Below are 17,637 nucleotides of genomic sequence, written 5' to 3' on the forward strand. Positions count from 1 at the left end.
GGCCAACTTGCGGTGTATGAGCGAAAGAGAACGGCGTTTGTTTATAGAAGTCGCGTGGGTTGCGTCGACTTCCGAAGTAACGCCGACGTCTGAGTCACGATTCTGCATAAATTTTGTATAAATTAATGATTATGTCGAGTTTACTTCCAGGGTTATACTGTATTTGGTTCTTGTGATGAAATATAATTATAAGTTCGTGAATTTATGGTCATTCCCTGCTTGAAATAAATTCTAAGTTGGAAATATTGTCAACATCAAATACCTAAAATATAAATTTATTATGAACTCTAGCATAAATGCTATAAAAAAACAGCGTACAGTTAAGAACTATGTAAGCGTAACATTTGTACTCGTGAGGCTTAAAATTTCGAATGAGATTCTAATTTTAAAACGGTTATTGTGAATTTCTCGAGCGAAAGTTGGAGGAAGCGAGATGGCTGCGTTGTTAAGAGATGCAGCGACTGCACATATCGTGGCCATGCGCATGATGGCCTATGCATTGCCGGGCAGCGATCGTGTTGGCGTCGTACGAATAGCACGTCTTGCACGAAGCCTCGTACATCCAACCTACTCAACTTGCTTGATAAAAATGACACATAATTTTTCAAGAACTCGGAGGATATGAAGATAAGCAAGACACTGAGTGAGGAGTTTATATAAGGAAAGGCTCACTCTTTCTTGAACTGAACTATTTATATATACCTACACACACACAAACCTCAGGGAGCATATAAGAGTATAGAAAACATCCCAGATGAATCTATGATACTGTTACTCCCTATAGCAATGCCTTGTCTTGCAGCACTGCAGCCTGCTTCCCACTACACAGAGAAGAAACTTGCGCATGCTTGGCTATCTTAATGGATTTTATTTGGCGAGCACTTACGCATATTTCAAGATACTTTCAACGCTATTGTTTCCAACTCTGTTGCTGTCGGCACGAGTTTCACGAGCATGTGCCGACTGTGGAAAAGATTTTATCCAAAAACGCAAGCTTTACGTTTTTGTATTCTGATGCAATCATCTGAAAACCTGTATGCTGTTTACTTTTTGATGGCATTTGAGCACAACTGAACATAAAAAATTATGTTCAATTTTATTGTCAGTATATTTTATTCAGTCAAATGCGATGACCGATAATATATACTCATAAGCCTTAATTTATTTGTTCTATTTGATGGGGATTTTGAAAAGTGAAATTAGTTATGATGGCTTCGCGGAATTGAGTTCGAACTTAAGGCTTTCTATTGTTGTATTTTGTTCGGTTTTTATAGAGTTTAAAAATAAGCCATAACAAAACAAATTCATCTAACGGAGGTTAAAGCATCGAAAAAATATAAAATCCTGAAGCGACATTTTTCTTCTCATGAGAAACTGGTCATTGGATCTGCCCAACTGGTTTCGAAATGGTCTAAACGTGTTTGGTTTGTTCCCGCGCTACAGGCGGTCTGAGCACCACTGCCATGGTCAAAGTTCAGCTCACTGACGTGAACGACAATCGTCCTGCCTTCTACCCTCGTCAGTACAATGTGTCGCTGAGGGAAAACCACGTCTCTTCGTCTCCCGTAGTCGTGGTCGTCGCAACTGACAAAGATTCAGGCACCTACGGACAGGTATGTCGCCATCTTCATTGTTAATTTCTATTCTTTAAAATACGACTGATTTTAATGCATAAAAAAATTGTTAAATCTTACCGAAGTTTGAACTTTACAGAAATTGTTTTAATAAGGCCAGCGAATATTATGGAAACTGATCAAATTTGTGACAAAGTCTGAGCAGTTGTGATTTTGTGTTGCCTACAAGACATGGATGTTATAGGCCCGCAATCAATTTACTGATCAGATTGATCAGAAAATTGATTGATTGAATTGAAATATATATAGTAATCGTTATATTATAAGTAGGTAATTTTCATATTATAAATGGGTAATCGTTGTATCATAAGTGGGTAATCGTTATATTATAAGCGGATAATCGTTATATTATAAGTGAATAATCGTTATATTGTTTTTGAAAGGAAAGATATGATTATTTAATGGTATATGGAAAGAAAAGTACTTCTCGTTGGTCCTGGCAGTGAAAAAAAGCTATTTTCACGATTCTATTCGTACTGAAAATTTCATTTAGGAAGAGCTCACCAGCTCATTTAGGAAGAGATTATATCTGCTGCTGTTTTGTGAATTGTTTGCTATTAACAAATTTTTTGTTGCGATTAGATTAATGCTCTTGTCATGGGGTTTCGGCGAGAGTGTGTGCAGCGCTTGATGAAAGAGGAAAAAAGTGTCATGAACATTTTCACCGAAAAAAATCTGAAATAACGAGTATTGAACTTATGAGCGATTTTCGGACGATTCTATATTGCATTATTTTGATTGTTCCGTCAGGTGACATACGAGCTGGTAGGTGGCAACGAGACGGAACTCTTCCGTCTAGACAGCAAAACTGGCGGGATTTTCGTCACGCGTCCCCTGTCCAAGACCACGTCCATGTATCACATTAACGTCTCGGCCAAGGACGGTGCGGGGCTCAGGTACGATGTCTTCGGGTTCAAATGTAGCTCTGAAAATACATGCGGACTTTCTTACCGTCCATCAATAAATAACGTGCTAACATTTCCAAGATTATTGAATATTAATTTTTGTTCTCATTTTACGAGTGAATAAAATTGATTTTTCTTCGTCTAACGAATAATAATACTTGTTTGTTTAAGCTAAAACTGATATTTTCTATTGATACAAAAGAAAATTTATTTTGAAAACTAAAAATGTCCAGCAAGAATATTTTTGACTGTGGCCTATCCTAATTCATGAACCACAGCTAACATTCCAGGGGAATTTGCCTGATGTTTGGATAGCAGCGGCCAGCAAAATGCAAAAATTCGTAATATTCATTAGTATCTATTTCGTATTCCCTCGTTTTCAGTTCGCCACAAAACTAACTCACCGAGAGTTATTCAACATGACAGCTAGTCACAGTTGTGGTAATCTTTTCATTTTTACAACAGTTTAAATGTTAGTAGAAACCATTGTGGATCTTAAATTATTGGGTAATTCCGTTTTTTGTTACATTGCTTGATGTTACAATATACGTTAGTTGTAATTAGTCGGCATTATTATATCATTGTTAACTGTACTATTTCTTTTGCATTGCTGCGTTTCTGTTTTAAGAGATTTCTCTTCACATTATCACGATTATTCACCTTTTTAAGTTCATGACTACTAACAGCTATGAATAAAATCATTCTTGACTTAATCGAATTGTGGTTTTCACTCTGTCGTGCTATTATATCTGCCTTGGCGAAGTGTGTGTCGACTATCGAGACAAGTACTGCGCTCAAATCATGGACACATTAAATAACATTGTTTCTTATACCCCTGAGCAGGTTCTTTATATTCCAGTGCAGCTTCTCCTAATTGTACATGAGTGAGACATTTCTGAATAATCAATAATACCTTGTACCAGGTCTGAGCACCACGCCGAGGTAGCCATCTCAGTGATCGACACCAACCACGAGCCTCCGATATTCGACCGCCCGCGCTACACCTTCAACGCCCGCGAGGACGTCAACGTAGCGCACATCATCGGCACCGTGAGCGCCTCCTCCAGCGCCAGGGGTGAGTTATCTTCAGGAATTTGTTGATTATTAGGTACCGCTGTTAGTTTTCCATGCATTAAACATGAATTTAAATTGTTAAGTGTTTAAAATTATTTTGGGTTTAAATTGCCTCATGAGGAATGTTCCATTTAAGCGAAAGCAAGTAACATTCTATCATAATTCTGGGTTATTTTGTCTGATTCAGGTGGCGGTGGACGTGTTCGGTATTCTATTTACTCTGGGGACCCAAACGGTTATTTTTCCATCGGCCCACAAACCGGCATCCTGAAGACGGCGAGTCCTTTGGACCACGAGGCGCAGTCCTCGGTGCTGCTCAACGTCCTCGCCACCACGGGCTCCCCGCCCACTTACGGCCACACGCAGGTTACTCTCCATCATGCTCTCATATTTACTTTAAATTCCTTTTATTTTCCCTTGAATTTTAAATTTGATTCAATGTTAATCACAGCGATAAATGTTTCTATGGAAAATACGTCGTAGAACAATTATTTTTTATAAATTTTATAATTTCGAGCCACAAAATCGAAAGAAATATGCCGCTTTCTCCGTGAACCTACATTTTTGAGTTTTGACAGCGTTGAAATTCGGATACAACCCTTAATATGTCGAATTACCCGAACAAAGACAACGTTCACAATGGTTAAGTGCCCTGTGTTCCGTGCCGCAGGTGAACATAAGCATCTTGGATGTTAACGACAACGCTCCGGAGTTCGATGTTCAATCGGTGAAGTTGTCGGTGCCGGAGAACACGGCGCTGAGGGAAGCCATCTATGCGGCCCACGCCACCGACCAGGACTCTGGCGACAACGGCGTCATCACGTATTCTCTGCTGCAGAACCCGGCCAATATGTTTGCCATAGATAAGGTGATTGGACATTTTTAAGATACGGATAATTTTCTGTTCTCGTGTGACGGAAATGTTCTTGTTTTGCATTTAAAGTCCTTCAGCTGTTCAGTTTCGGTCATTTTTATGTATTTTTAATTACAATTGTTTCGAAGTGTAAATTAAAACTCCATGAGCACAGTTTTGCTTTCGCTGTTTTTAGCATATACATTCAGAATCCATGGAGAAAAGGACATCGGATTTTCGTGCATGTTCGCATGGAGCTGACGACAGTTCAACGAAAGCCACGTTAGCCATTAGTCCACTCACCGCCTAAAGCCAAATGCATATTGAATGAGACGTTTGCTTTTATTTAAATCACTGTGTATGGTTTAACCGTATTTTTTTTATCAGCTTGGCATTTTGACGCTGGTTGAAAAGCTGGACTACGAGGCCGTACATCGGTTCACGCTCGTGATAGGTGCCAGTGACCAGGGCGTACCTCCTCTGTCTTCGAACCTCACCGTCGACATGGAAGTTCAAGACGTCAACGACAACCCTCCCGTCTTTGAGAGGGCCTCGTACTCCATCAGCATCATTGAGTCTTTGCCCGCCAACTCGCAGTTTTTCCAAGTGACGGCTACTGATAAAGATACCGGCAATAACGCTCGTCTCACCTACACAATAAAAGAGAAAGAATTCGAGAACGTCTTCGGTGTATTCCCCAACTCTGGATCTCTTTACCTCAAAGAGGTAAGATCGAATGCCTCTACTACCAAATGCATCTTCAATGAAGAATTGATCAAAAATTAATTATTCTGTGACATTATCATGTTGATTTTCATTATGGTAGTTCTCAAAGTATTTAAAGAAGATGGAAAGACTAAAAGGTTGAACTTCGAAGAGTTTAGCTCTAATAAATATTGGTTGCATTATTCCTCACTGCGATGCTCATTGCGCTGGTGTGTGTAGGTGCTGGACCGCGAGACGCGTGACGCGTACGTCGTAACTGTCGTGGCCACGGACAATGGCACACCAAAGTCCACGGCCTCCACTACCGTGGCCATCACCGTGCTTGATGCCAACGACAACACACCTACCTTCACCAAGCAGGTGTGTTGCCTGACCTGTCCACCAGCAGGTGTGTTGCCTGACCTGTCCACCAGCAGGTGTGTTGCCTGACCTGTCCATTCGAGCGTACAATAGAGCGTATACTCTTTTTTCGAGCGTACAATAGAGCGAACTGTATCTTCGCAGGATCTGTGCATTTGTTTAAAATTGACTTCTCTCTGCATTCATTTCAACACAAGGATTCCTTTGTCCTTGTGAATATTAATGAAATATTAAACATTGTTTGGGAATTGTAGTATTCGTGCTGAAATGCGGAAAAAATTAGATGCTCAAAAAAGGATTCCAATATAAGGATTGGCAATAAAATATGATGCTACTCGGATAATTTGTATCTAAGGTGAGTATTACATTAGGATTGTACGTTTCACGGGATGGGGAAATTTTGAAAAACTTGTTTATTGAATTTAATTAAAATCTTCTTTCACTGGAATTTTGTGGTGAGTTTGACAGCCTTGTACATTATTATTAATCATTATCTTCCTTTATTCCGTATTCAATGTAGGCAATAATCTTTGCCGAATAAATAAATAAATCGTATAATGCAATAATCTTTGCTGTCAATGATCCGTTCCAAATTACAAGCATACGGTCTATGTGTGATAACGAACTATTAATCTTCAAAATATATTTCATTTCTTCACAGGTTTATGAGTTCACGGTCGAAGAAAATCTCCCCGAAGGCACAGTCGTTAGTTCAGTATCGGCCGAGGACGGAGATTTGGGCGCAAATGCATCTATGCGATTTTCAATTGAGCCTTCGCATCCTTCATTCGCCATCGACCCTAAGACGGGTGAGTGATCCATGCATAAATGCTTCGTTATGAAAGAAAATCTCTTCTATTTTAACTTGTAATTTTCAATGTACGCATTTTTTGCTGGAAAAATTTGCAAGTTACCCCAATTACAGTCTGTAATTGGTGTCCACTTGCATGGTCTGTACTCGACACCAAATAGCGACCAGCAATGCACAGGGATATTCTAAATGATGAACACAATTTAATAAATTAGTATTTATTGAAGTATAAATTTAAAAATGAATGATGATTCAACGTCAATGGAAGAGAAAAATTCACTTTTAACATATTTATAAATGTTTAATATGTCCCCCTTAATTGTGTTGCACGGCAAACATATAAAGTCCAAACGGTAGCCAAAATCGTCCTACACACGAGAAAACATATACATGGCTTTCAACATCATTCGTGCTTGCATTTTCGATTTATTATGTAGATTATAAATAGGTTGTGATGTTATTTGTGCGTGTAGAGAGATATAATGTTGCCATAAATGGCTTTCAATGTGATTCGTGCAAGCAGTGACGCTACACAATGTAACTACATAGTATACATGTCTTGCGCTATCATTCGTACGAGCAGTGACAGTGCTTCATTATGACTGACACAGAAGCTTAGCTGGACTGGTAGCAAGCAATCATTCTAATACTAATCGAGTTAGTGCTTTATAACTTCAGAGACCTGTCTTGAAGCTCGTCCGTTGCATCTTAAAGATAGAGTATTTGATAGATTCGTTATGAAATACGTGCCATGAGCTTGTTCATGTATCTCTGTACACGGGAAACAATAATGATGCTTGTGAATCCATCTCACGCTCTTGAGTTTCTAATTGGACGGCCATTATGCGGTTTACCTGCGGCCTAAGAGCTGCTGATTACACCAGCCATTGCTACGAGACGCTCAGACTTTCATGAGCTCAAATAGGGCTAAGGAGACGACCAGGATTTCTTGCACTTCTTGCCTCTGTTAATCGATTTGATTTACGTCTGTACTTTTAAGAAATCGCTGTATTTGTACCTTGTTCAAGTTTGATGAAGAATTAAAATCGCGTGATACTTCCAGATTTTTTGTTGATTTTAACTTTACTTTCTAAATTTTTGAAAGCTTGCTTGGTAAAGATTAGATAACAACGAAATATTTACCATATTTTTAATCCTGGTCGTTAAACGGTGGCCGCTTCTCAATAATTAGTATAGGTTGGCAGAATTTGTTCCTCTCAGAAGGTTTCATTGATGACCAGAGAATTTGTTTTATTGACAATTTTTTTATTAGTTTTCTCCAATATATCGAACTATTTTTTTTTGATCGATCCAAATTTCATCACTCAATGCGTCTTGTTACTTGATAATGAATGACTAGTACATTCGAAACGTCGTAAACGAAATAAAATTGTCCATCGGTACCCTGGTTTTCAATTTACCAGTGCAAACGAAAAATATTGTTCGATATATTGAAAAAACTAATAAGAAAATTGTCAATAAAACAAATTATCTGGTCAATGAAACCTGCTTCTCAATAACTAGACTAGCCGCGAAGAAAATACGCCTGAAGCAGAGACTAACAGCACCACGAGTTCGTAACATAATTGTAATCAGTTGTATCACAGATACGCTACTTCTCCGTGTCGTAAGGAAAGTTAATGGACGTGACTTGTCTTGTATGGAGGTTTTGTGAGAATTTATGCGTAAACAACTTACACAATTTGTGGGAACTTACACAATTTTTTGGGAACTTACACATAAATAACTTACACAATTTGTGAGAAGTTACACATAAACAATTTACACTTTGTGGGAACTTACACAATTTGTGGGAACTTACACAATTTGTGGGAACTTACACATAAACAACTTACACAATTTGTGGGAACTTACACAATTTGTGGGAACTTACACATAAAGAATTTACACTTTGTGGGAACTTACAAAAAAACAATTTCCACAATTTGTATGAATTTATACATAAACGATTGTTCGGAGTAAATGTGCATAAAACTTTTCAACTGAACTGCATTCCATTTTGCTTGCATGCAGAAAGGAGCAACGTCAGTCGTAGACGAGCGTTTCACATATCTTCTTCTTTGTTTTTAATTTTCCTTCTACGTCATTTATCCCATTGCATGTTCGACTACGCCAGTGTGTCCATCACATTATTTTGTCTTTAACTTTCACGCTCTATTCAGTCATTTTTACTCAAGCACAATTTGGGTTACTTTACATGAAGTTGATGGAAAAAAGCACATTTATTACTCGTGGAAGGAGGCGCTGCTGGAGGCCTTGCCCTGCGTGCCGGCGTTGCCGCATATATCTGCGGCTATGGCAGTAATAGCCAGCCATTAAAAATGTTCTGCCAATAGTCAGGCAAACCGTAAATTTCTTTTTTATAGTTTTCGAGAAGTAGTACCTACGTTTTTATTAGGTGCAAGAGCGTTAAAGTCGCCTTTTTCTATGTTGCTGCGCACTTACACAGTTCGCCGCCTCATCTTACTGGCGGCAGGCGAAACTTTCGCTCCATGTAAATTTTTCTACTGAAAATTTTATAATATTTCTTTTCTATATAGATAACATATTCCTATCAAATGTCAGTGTGCATATAGAATCGTCAACAGCTGACGTAGGTAGAACTCTTCTGCTCAACAATATAATGAAGTTTCTCATGAAATTCGGAAGATAATCTATCAATGCTGAAGCACCTAAAAGATTACTATATGGCGTTGCTCTGGAACTATATAATACCCTTTGAAATCATCCTTCCTGCCATCAGAGAAATCCCGAACCAAAATCGTGTTAATTAAAAGAACATTTTTACTAATCCGTATTTAACAACTGACATCCAATTAAACCATTTAAGAAATTTTCCATACATTTTTTCATACTTACTCCTTTTAATAAATCTTGAGTATTTTTAAATTTAATAGCATCAAAATTTTAACCTTTAATATCCCAGTTTGGGCTGCCTCATGGTTCCGCCTCTAAAACAAAATTCTTGATAATGATTTAGTCCCGACAAAGCCAGTATCGTGGATTCTGGTTTGAATAAATGCATAAACTCGTACATTCTTTAAAATATTATTTATGCTGTTTATTAATTTTTCACTTAATAAGTTACATTGCGACAGGCCTGTAGGAAAAAATTGTTTATTTACTAGTTTAACAATTTATTTTCGTACGAAAATTCGTAAAACGAATACCAGAAATGATCAGCAAACTATGTGCGAAAGAATAATATCTTAATTATTTTGAACCTTCCTAATAAATTGATGCCGCAAATTAATGCTATTTCCCATCTTATTCAAGCAGGACGTGTAGAAATAAACAGTTATCATAACATATGAATTGAATGATATTACCTGTTGCACTAGAATATTTAGTTGAAAAATGGTTTCTTCTCTTTTGTTCTTATGCGATAAATTCCTTCGACAATGGGGAATTTGCAGAAAGTATATATCTGTCTTGTGATTATGACTGCCTTCGAACGCATTCTGCCTTATTGAAGCTCATTAGCATCAATTCTCGCACATTAACCTCATTCTGAGGATGATTTGTACTAAATGAGGTCGTTAACTTTAAAGTACCCAGTATATCGTGTAGGATTCTTGATGGAGAGCTTCTTTCTGACCATTCGAGCTCGCGTTGGCCATGTCGTGGTTTTGGTCCTGGACATCATTTTTTTCACTGCGGTTAGCATTGACAATTAGTTCTCGCTGAAAGCATATTTAATGTCAATCTTTTATGAGATTTGGTAACGGTATTGCTTGAGCTACGGTAGTGTGGATTATCGACAATGTTTTCAATTGAGTTGTTGGCGATTTTTAAATGTAATTTATGATGCGAAACTTTTGGTAATGTTTACTGAGACTGAGAAACAGTTACCAAGTAGTAGCCAAAATTTTTGGCCACTATTCTTTTGTAAATGAGGAAATACCGAATAATTCTGTCCTCGTTTCTTCCCTCATTTTCATATCGTTTCTGATATCAAGCAGAAACTTTAGTGAAGGATGCTGAATTGACTGATATACGCTTTATACAAAAGCATTATGTGCTGGCTTTTCGGCCCAATAAAAAATTAAAAATTTTCTTGAAGTATCATAATCTCCTTTTAATTTTTCCAGGAGAAATCCGCACTGTTGGCTCTTTGGACCGAGAAGTCAAGGCTGTGTACGAAGTGATTGTTAAGGTCCGCGATCTCGGCGTGCCCCCGAAACACTCGCAGGCCACAGTCCGCGTCCTCGTCACCGACGTTAACGACAACTTGCCTACTTTTGTGGAGCCCCAGCAAGCTTCCATCAGCGTCAGAGAAGACCAGCCTGCCGGCACTGAAGTCTTGCAGGCAAGCCGACCCACGACCGCCATATTCTTCCTCTAAATTCGTATAAAAATCTAAATATATATATATATATATAAACATATCAAAACCTAGATCCGTCTGGTATCTTGACCGGCAAACCTAGTGATGTGTTAATAACGAAGCTCCAGATGCCTATCAGAATGGTTTGATTCAGCGTTCACGCTCATTTGCGTTTATTTGAAGGACCATTTGATATTGTCATTATTAATTTCTGACTTGTACCTACATCTAATTGAAGATATGCTTAATGAAGCGTATTCGGATGCAGGTCCGAGCAACCGACAAGGATGAAGGCAACAATGCATCCATAACCTACTCGTTCCTGCCTACTGACGACTCCGACGACCACCTCGCCTTCAGCATTAACCCCAGCACCGGGGTCATCAGAACTGCTAAGGTATTATGCAGGCTGTTGTGAACCTGATTCATTGAACTGTTCATATAACGTGAAGTTTCAGCGTTAACCTTCATATTCTTCCTACTGAGGCAATATTCTTTTAAAATCTCAAAGTACGATAAAGTATTGAAGTTCTTAGGTTCAAATAATATGATGTATAATGGATTATAATATAGAGTATTGAAGCAAAATAATATGTTGAATGTATGCAAGCTGTAAAGAATGGAATAATTTTAACCCCGCTTTCTGATAAAATTTTACTCTAGTTATAATTGATACTATTAGTTTGCGATGATATGATATTAATTTTTATGTGCAGGTGTTGGATCACGAAGTGAGGAGTCGGTACAGCTTGGTGGTGAAAGCGAGTGATCAGGGGGAAGTCCCTAAACACCTCACCAAGTTGATACAAGTAGACGTGTTAGACGTCAATGATAACCGGCCCACGTTTTCGGCATCTTCTTTAACATTCAGAATAAAAGAAGGAATACCCATAGGAGAAAAATTAGGTTCCTTGTTATCTATGGACCAAGCAACTACTGGCAAGGAAGATGTAACTTACTCTATCGCGTCTGGCAACACTAACAATGTTTTTGACATCGACAGACTATCTGGCCAGATTTTCACCGTTCGGGAGGTCGATTATGAGAGAACTCCCGAATACCAACTGCAAATAGAGGCTGTGGATTCGTCAGCACCTAACCCACAAGAGTCCATAATGAAAGTAAAGGTAGAAGTGGAAGATGGTAACGATGAAATCCCAATTTTCCCGGAGGATCCTATTATCTTTTCGATAAGTGAAAATTTAGCACTTGGAAGTCCAGTTTGGAATTTCAGCGCTACTGATCTAGATTCTGGTGACAATGGTCGCGTCGAATACTCTTTGGCTCAGCAAGCTCCTAAGAAAGTGTTCAAGTTGGACTCGGTCACTGGAGTGCTCTCTCTCATGGGCCCTCTGGACTTCGAGGAACAGCGCGAGTTTACTCTTGTGGTCACTGCCAGCGATCAACCAAGAGACGAAGAGTTAAGGCTTCGTTCGTCAGTGACAGCCAAACTGTTAATTGAAGATTATAATGACAATGCACCAAAGTTTGTCTCAAGCAATCGTATAGACATAATGGAAGATGAGCCCACCGGCTACCCAATGTTACACGTCATCGCCACGGATGACGACTCCGGCGACAACGGAAAAGTGACTTACATTATCAGCAGCGGTAACGACGAAGGAAAATTTTCGCTCGATTACGATACTGGAGTTCTGAGTGTTGTCAAACCTCTTGATAGAGAACAGACAACCATCTATAATCTGAACATCACTGCTTTTGATCATGGAAAACCGCAAAGGTCATCTTCTCAGAATGTTGAAATCCACGTAGAAGATGTCAACGATAATGCTCCAAAATTTTCAATGCCGCTACACCGAGCTAACGTGTCAGAGGGATCCGTTCCTGGGACGTTTGTTACAAGAGTTACAGCGTCTGACCAGGACTCAGGTTCGAACAGTAACCTGACGTATATCATACCTGCGGGCATTGGTGACAACAAGTTCAGAATCAATCCTGGAACTGGAGAGATCCACACCGTAGCTACTCTAGACCGCGAAGAGAAGGAGCAATATTCACTAACCGTTTACGTCCGGGATGGTTCTTTTCCTGCTCAGTATGACACTGCATCCGTTCTTGTGTCTCTCTCTGACGTCAATGATCACGCACCTGAGTTTCGAGATTCTTGTTATCCACTAAGAGTTCCTGAAAACACCGATCTTTCAGTTATACACACTCTTTTGGCAACAGACAAAGACTCGGGTTTGAATGGAGAAGTTACCTATTCACTAACCGGAGAAGATATCGGGAACAAATTTAACATTGATACCTATTCCGGTCAACTGTCAGCTCGGCCACTGGACAGAGAAGCCAAATCAAAGTACTCTCTATCGATCACTGCAAGAGACCGAGGTAAGCCGTCGCGTGTTGGCACATGTAACATCACCGTCACCGTTGAAGATCAGAACGATAACGATCCCAAGTTCACTCAGACTCGCTACACAGCATCTTTGTCCGAAGACACTCCTCCTGGATCATCAGTCTTGACTGTGCAAGCCACTGATCGCGATCACGGGGAAAACTCGAGGATCACTTATTCGCTGAGCAATGAAACTCAGTGGCTCTTCAAGATCGACAATGAAACTGGGGTTATTTCAACCGTAGGGTACGTCGATCGAAGTTCTTATTCTTAGTAACAATGATGTGCGCAAGTAAAAAATATTTCGATTTCAAATTTTTTGCATTTCAATTTATTGAGCTACCTTGAAGTTTAATCAATCCTGTTGACAACAGATTTACATTTTCGTTTGTTTTTATTTATTCTGTCGAAACTTTTTAAGCGATTCTGGCAGCGGGAAAAAGTTTGGTTCTGTTATTTTTATTATTGAGTTGCCGACACTTATCAACGCTGTGAAGCTAGAAAGTTGATTCAGTATAGAGCCAACTATCGATTCAAATTGTCGTATATACGCGATTATAGACGAAGAGAATTATTCAATTTACGTGATTTGTTACACGACAAATACATATTTCATTTTAAATTGCCAACAAATTTCGTTCTGAATTTAACAACGCTGTAATTGTGTTTTCCTTGTAGAATTTTGGACCGAGAGAAGCAAGACCGCTACAACTTCGAAGTGCGGGCCACCGACGGCGGCCAGTACGATACGCGCTCTGAAACAGCGCAGGTGCAGATCAGGATCAACGATGCCAACGACAACCGCCCTCAGTTTGCCGAGTACCCGTACCTGGTAACAGTTCCTGTGTACAGCCAGCCAGGGCAGGAGCTCGTCAGAGTCGTGGCTACCGACAGAGACGAGGGCCTCAACTCTGACATTGTTTACAGGTAGTGTGAACCTTCTACAGATTGTTTGAATTAGGTTCATAAAATAATGTTAGGCCTGCGTGATAATGTGGTAAATGGATAGTGTTTTTTTTTCATGCTTCCTGCTCATAAGTTGTGATTTTTCACGGCTATTTAGTACTGCGAGGAAAGTCCTAATCTCTGACCTACCAATAGAAATTTTCTTATTTTATATACAATTAGCGCATTTTGTACCGTGCATACTAATACTTATGGAGCGCACTGTAAGCAAAACTCAAAGTCAAAGTAAAAAGTGAGAGCAAAAATAATGGTAATTTTCACACATTATGCCTTTAGATAGGAATAGCTGAGATATCAGTTCAGATAAAGGGTTAGATGACCAATCCTTTCTAAAATATGTTAGTTGGAGGTTTCAACACGGCTACACTGCAACAACTGTTCTGCGAAATTCAATTTAACAAAGAGACTTCGAAAATTCTAAAAAAATTACTGAACATCTTTCGAGAAAGTCAACTTTTATTTTTTCAAAGTTGAGATAATAATTCAAGTCCCATACTTTCAGTCCTGGATTTGTTCTGATGACTCGCAGTTTAAATACAAATCCTTTTTTGGGTAATTTCTGCTTAAATTTGTCGAAAATATTACACTCTAAATGTAAATGTAAATCTACAACTCGTGCTAATTGAACTCCATATCCTGACCGAAATATCTATGAAATCAGACAAATCATTAATCTATAAATGCCATTTTAATCCGGCATGTATTCATCATCTAAAATCTTCATCAAAACCTTTAACAATCAATAATGGTAAACCTAAGCCTCTTTCCATCGAAACTTTTTCAGTGGTTTTTATAAACATAACAGTTATGATAGGTAACTTGTTTTCGTTGTTTTTACAGCCTGACTAACAAGCCAAGTAACAGCAAATTTCGGATCAACTCGGAAACTGGAATTTTAACTGCCACGAGCCCGTTGCGGCTAGAAACCATGAAACTTTTTCACGTGGAAGTCGTTGCCAGAGATCGAGGCTCTCCTCCCATGTCGTCCGTGGGACTGATCGAAATTCAAGTCGGGGAGCGTAACCCCACCACATTGATGTTTCAGAACACTTCTTACACTGTACATTTGCCAGAAAACTCGGCTACAAATGAAGAAGTTTTGCAAGTAACAGCTCTACGTTCAGATGACAAGAGAGAGAGAATAAGCTATAGTTTCGCGTCCGGAAACGAAGATGACTTCTTTGAAATGGACAGCAACACTGGGTTGATACGCGTCAAAAACTCAAACCTATTTGACTATGAGTTGGTGTCGGAAATTGATCTCGTCATTGTTGCGCAGTCGAACGGAGAGGCTCCTTTGTATGCTTACACAAACGTGCGCGTCATCATTATCGATATGAACGATAATTCACCACGATTTACTCAAGACGAATACGTATCGTCGGTCTGGGAAGGAAACAACAAAGGGACTTACGTCATACAAGTTTCGGCAACAGACGACGATACTGGACCTAATGCCAACATAGTTTATTATATTGTTGATGGCAATCATGACGACGCCTTCGTTATCGACCCTCCATTTTCGGGAATTGTCAAGACCAACATTGTTTTGGACCGCGAAATAAGGGAAACTTATCGACTGACCATCATAGCTACGGACGAAGGCGCTCCAGAGATGACCGGCACCTGCACTCTGCGCATCAACATCGTTGATGTCAACGACAACCAGCCTACGTTCCCTCCACACTCGCTCGTCCAAGTGTCTGAAGGTTGGCAACGTGCTTATAGTTTCATTTTATTGGACCTCTTAGAACTCTGGTTAACAAAAAGCATCCAAAGAACCTCTTTTCCTATTGCTTTGCTTTGAATTATCGATTAATGTTGAATTCTCGATTTATGGAGTGATTGCTCATCGTCTTCGTTTTAAATGTTCATTGACTATTCGAAACAGATCATGGAAACAATAATTATTCATTACCGATCAATAATTTGCACGAATTGCGATTATTCATGACAACAAATAATCAATGAAACATGGCCAGTTAAGTCTCACAAACGAAACTTATTTGAAATGAAATTACTTCACAAGTACATGGGGGTAGATTTTGGGATTTGTTGTGTTTAAAATTATTTAAAATTTATATAATAGATTTATATATTAAAATTTATTGATTATGATTTTTCCTCAGGAGCTGAAGTTGGCACCATCATCACCACAATTACAGCTAATGACGTGGACACGAACCCCGCCATCACGTACAACTTTGCAGCTGGGGGCAATCCTCTCAACATGTTCACCATCGACAAATTCAGCGGCAAGATAACCCTTGCCGCGCCGCTGGATCATGAAGGAACACTGCAGTATACTATAGAGGTATGACTGCTCTATATAATACCTTTTTCTTGATGCAATCTTGACAAATTATTGGCGCCTCATAAGCTTTTATAATAACAAAACTTCATTTTTATGCCATAATTTATGATGTAAAAAACAATCGCTGCTGATTCAATAGAATTGGCTGTTCTACATGTCAGCGCTCAACCCACGTTGCATATCACTGTAATGGTGGCTCGGAAAATAATCTAATACAGTTCAAAACGCTTCTCGATTGAATTCCAAGCTAATTCGCAATAAAGAAGATGCCAAGCTAATTCGCCAGCTTATTCGATTGAATTCCAACTTTGATGTCTCGTCGTGCCGCAGGTCGAGGCGTCGGACACGGCCCACGTGGCGCGCACCAAAATCACGGTCGAGGTGCTCGACGAGAACGACAACCCGCCCGTGTTCTCCCAGCAGGCATATCAGGTCTCGCTGCCCGAGCTCTCCGCACCCGGCACCTCCGTTATCAGGGTTTGTGTCAAACTTGCTCCTACGTTGCTTTTACTTGTGTTCGACGCTTGCTATTTTTCAGGAATTTTACTTTCAAATCAAATGACTCCACAATTATTTACTTTCGCTCTGGAAGAAAAATGAAATAATTGATACATAATCACTTTGTGTTTGCATTATTATAATCAACCGGTGAGTTGGAAATTACTTTTTTATTCTACGCTACTTTGGTTTGCAGGTGAACACGACGGATGCTGATGAAGGTGTGAATGCTGAGGTTCAGTACAGCCTGGCGGCAGGCACCGAGCAAGGGTTTTACATCCATCGCACTACAGGGATCGTTTACAGCAACACGTCGCACCACTACAACCCTCGCCAGCCTGTCATCCAGCTCGTGGTGACAGCCAGGGACAAGGGCAAGCCTTCCATGGCATCCGTGGCTGCCATCACTGTACAGATCACCGACGTCAACAACCATCCACCGAAATTTTCCAGTGAAACTTACACGTAAGGGTGACTGATTTAGAACAATTGAGATTGCACTCACCATCGGAAATCTCTGTCCTTACTCCTACTTTTGTGCTGGATATAAGGTTTATCAGATCTGAGCCAACTTATCATGTGTATCTTGCATCCAATTATTCAAGCGAGTGCAAACTTTCAGTTAATCGTAAATTATTGCTGCTTTTTCTGAAATTTAACAATCATTGAGAAGATTCGATTATTTTTTAACTGCAACTTTTGAATTTGGAATTACAATCCCAATGAGGAAGCGTATTTTCCTTGCCTGGATTCAAATATTATTTCTTTGCATGTATTTGTACATGATAA

At 39.4% G+C, this 17,637-nt stretch overlaps 1 protein-coding gene across 1 annotated transcript in view; it reads left to right on the forward strand.

Moving 5' to 3' along the window:
* The window catches only part of LOC108664783 (protein dachsous), a 142,214-nt gene that overhangs the window by 120,168 nt on the left and 4,409 nt on the right, over positions 1 to 17,637 (forward strand). Inside the window, exons 4-19 of the mRNA XM_047881798.1 lie at positions 1,444 to 1,613; positions 2,385 to 2,530; positions 3,463 to 3,614; positions 3,801 to 3,979; positions 4,284 to 4,481; positions 4,854 to 5,192; positions 5,412 to 5,552; positions 6,214 to 6,361; positions 10,476 to 10,693; positions 10,980 to 11,108; positions 11,428 to 13,316; positions 13,749 to 13,997; positions 14,877 to 15,745; positions 16,166 to 16,350; positions 16,681 to 16,827; positions 17,045 to 17,313. Of these exons, the coding sequence (XP_047737754.1) occupies positions 1,444 to 1,613; positions 2,385 to 2,530; positions 3,463 to 3,614; positions 3,801 to 3,979; positions 4,284 to 4,481; positions 4,854 to 5,192; positions 5,412 to 5,552; positions 6,214 to 6,361; positions 10,476 to 10,693; positions 10,980 to 11,108; positions 11,428 to 13,316; positions 13,749 to 13,997; positions 14,877 to 15,745; positions 16,166 to 16,350; positions 16,681 to 16,827; positions 17,045 to 17,313 (5,428 nt within the window). The remainder of the gene's footprint in view (positions 1 to 1,443; positions 1,614 to 2,384; positions 2,531 to 3,462; positions 3,615 to 3,800; positions 3,980 to 4,283; positions 4,482 to 4,853; positions 5,193 to 5,411; positions 5,553 to 6,213; positions 6,362 to 10,475; positions 10,694 to 10,979; positions 11,109 to 11,427; positions 13,317 to 13,748; positions 13,998 to 14,876; positions 15,746 to 16,165; positions 16,351 to 16,680; positions 16,828 to 17,044; positions 17,314 to 17,637) is intronic.

The sequence above is a fragment of the Hyalella azteca genome, unplaced genomic scaffold, assembly GCF_000764305.2.
Source record: "Hyalella azteca isolate HAZT.00-mixed unplaced genomic scaffold, Hazt_2.0.2 contig8859, whole genome shotgun sequence".
Lineage (NCBI taxonomy): Eukaryota > Metazoa > Arthropoda > Malacostraca > Amphipoda > Hyalellidae > Hyalella > Hyalella azteca.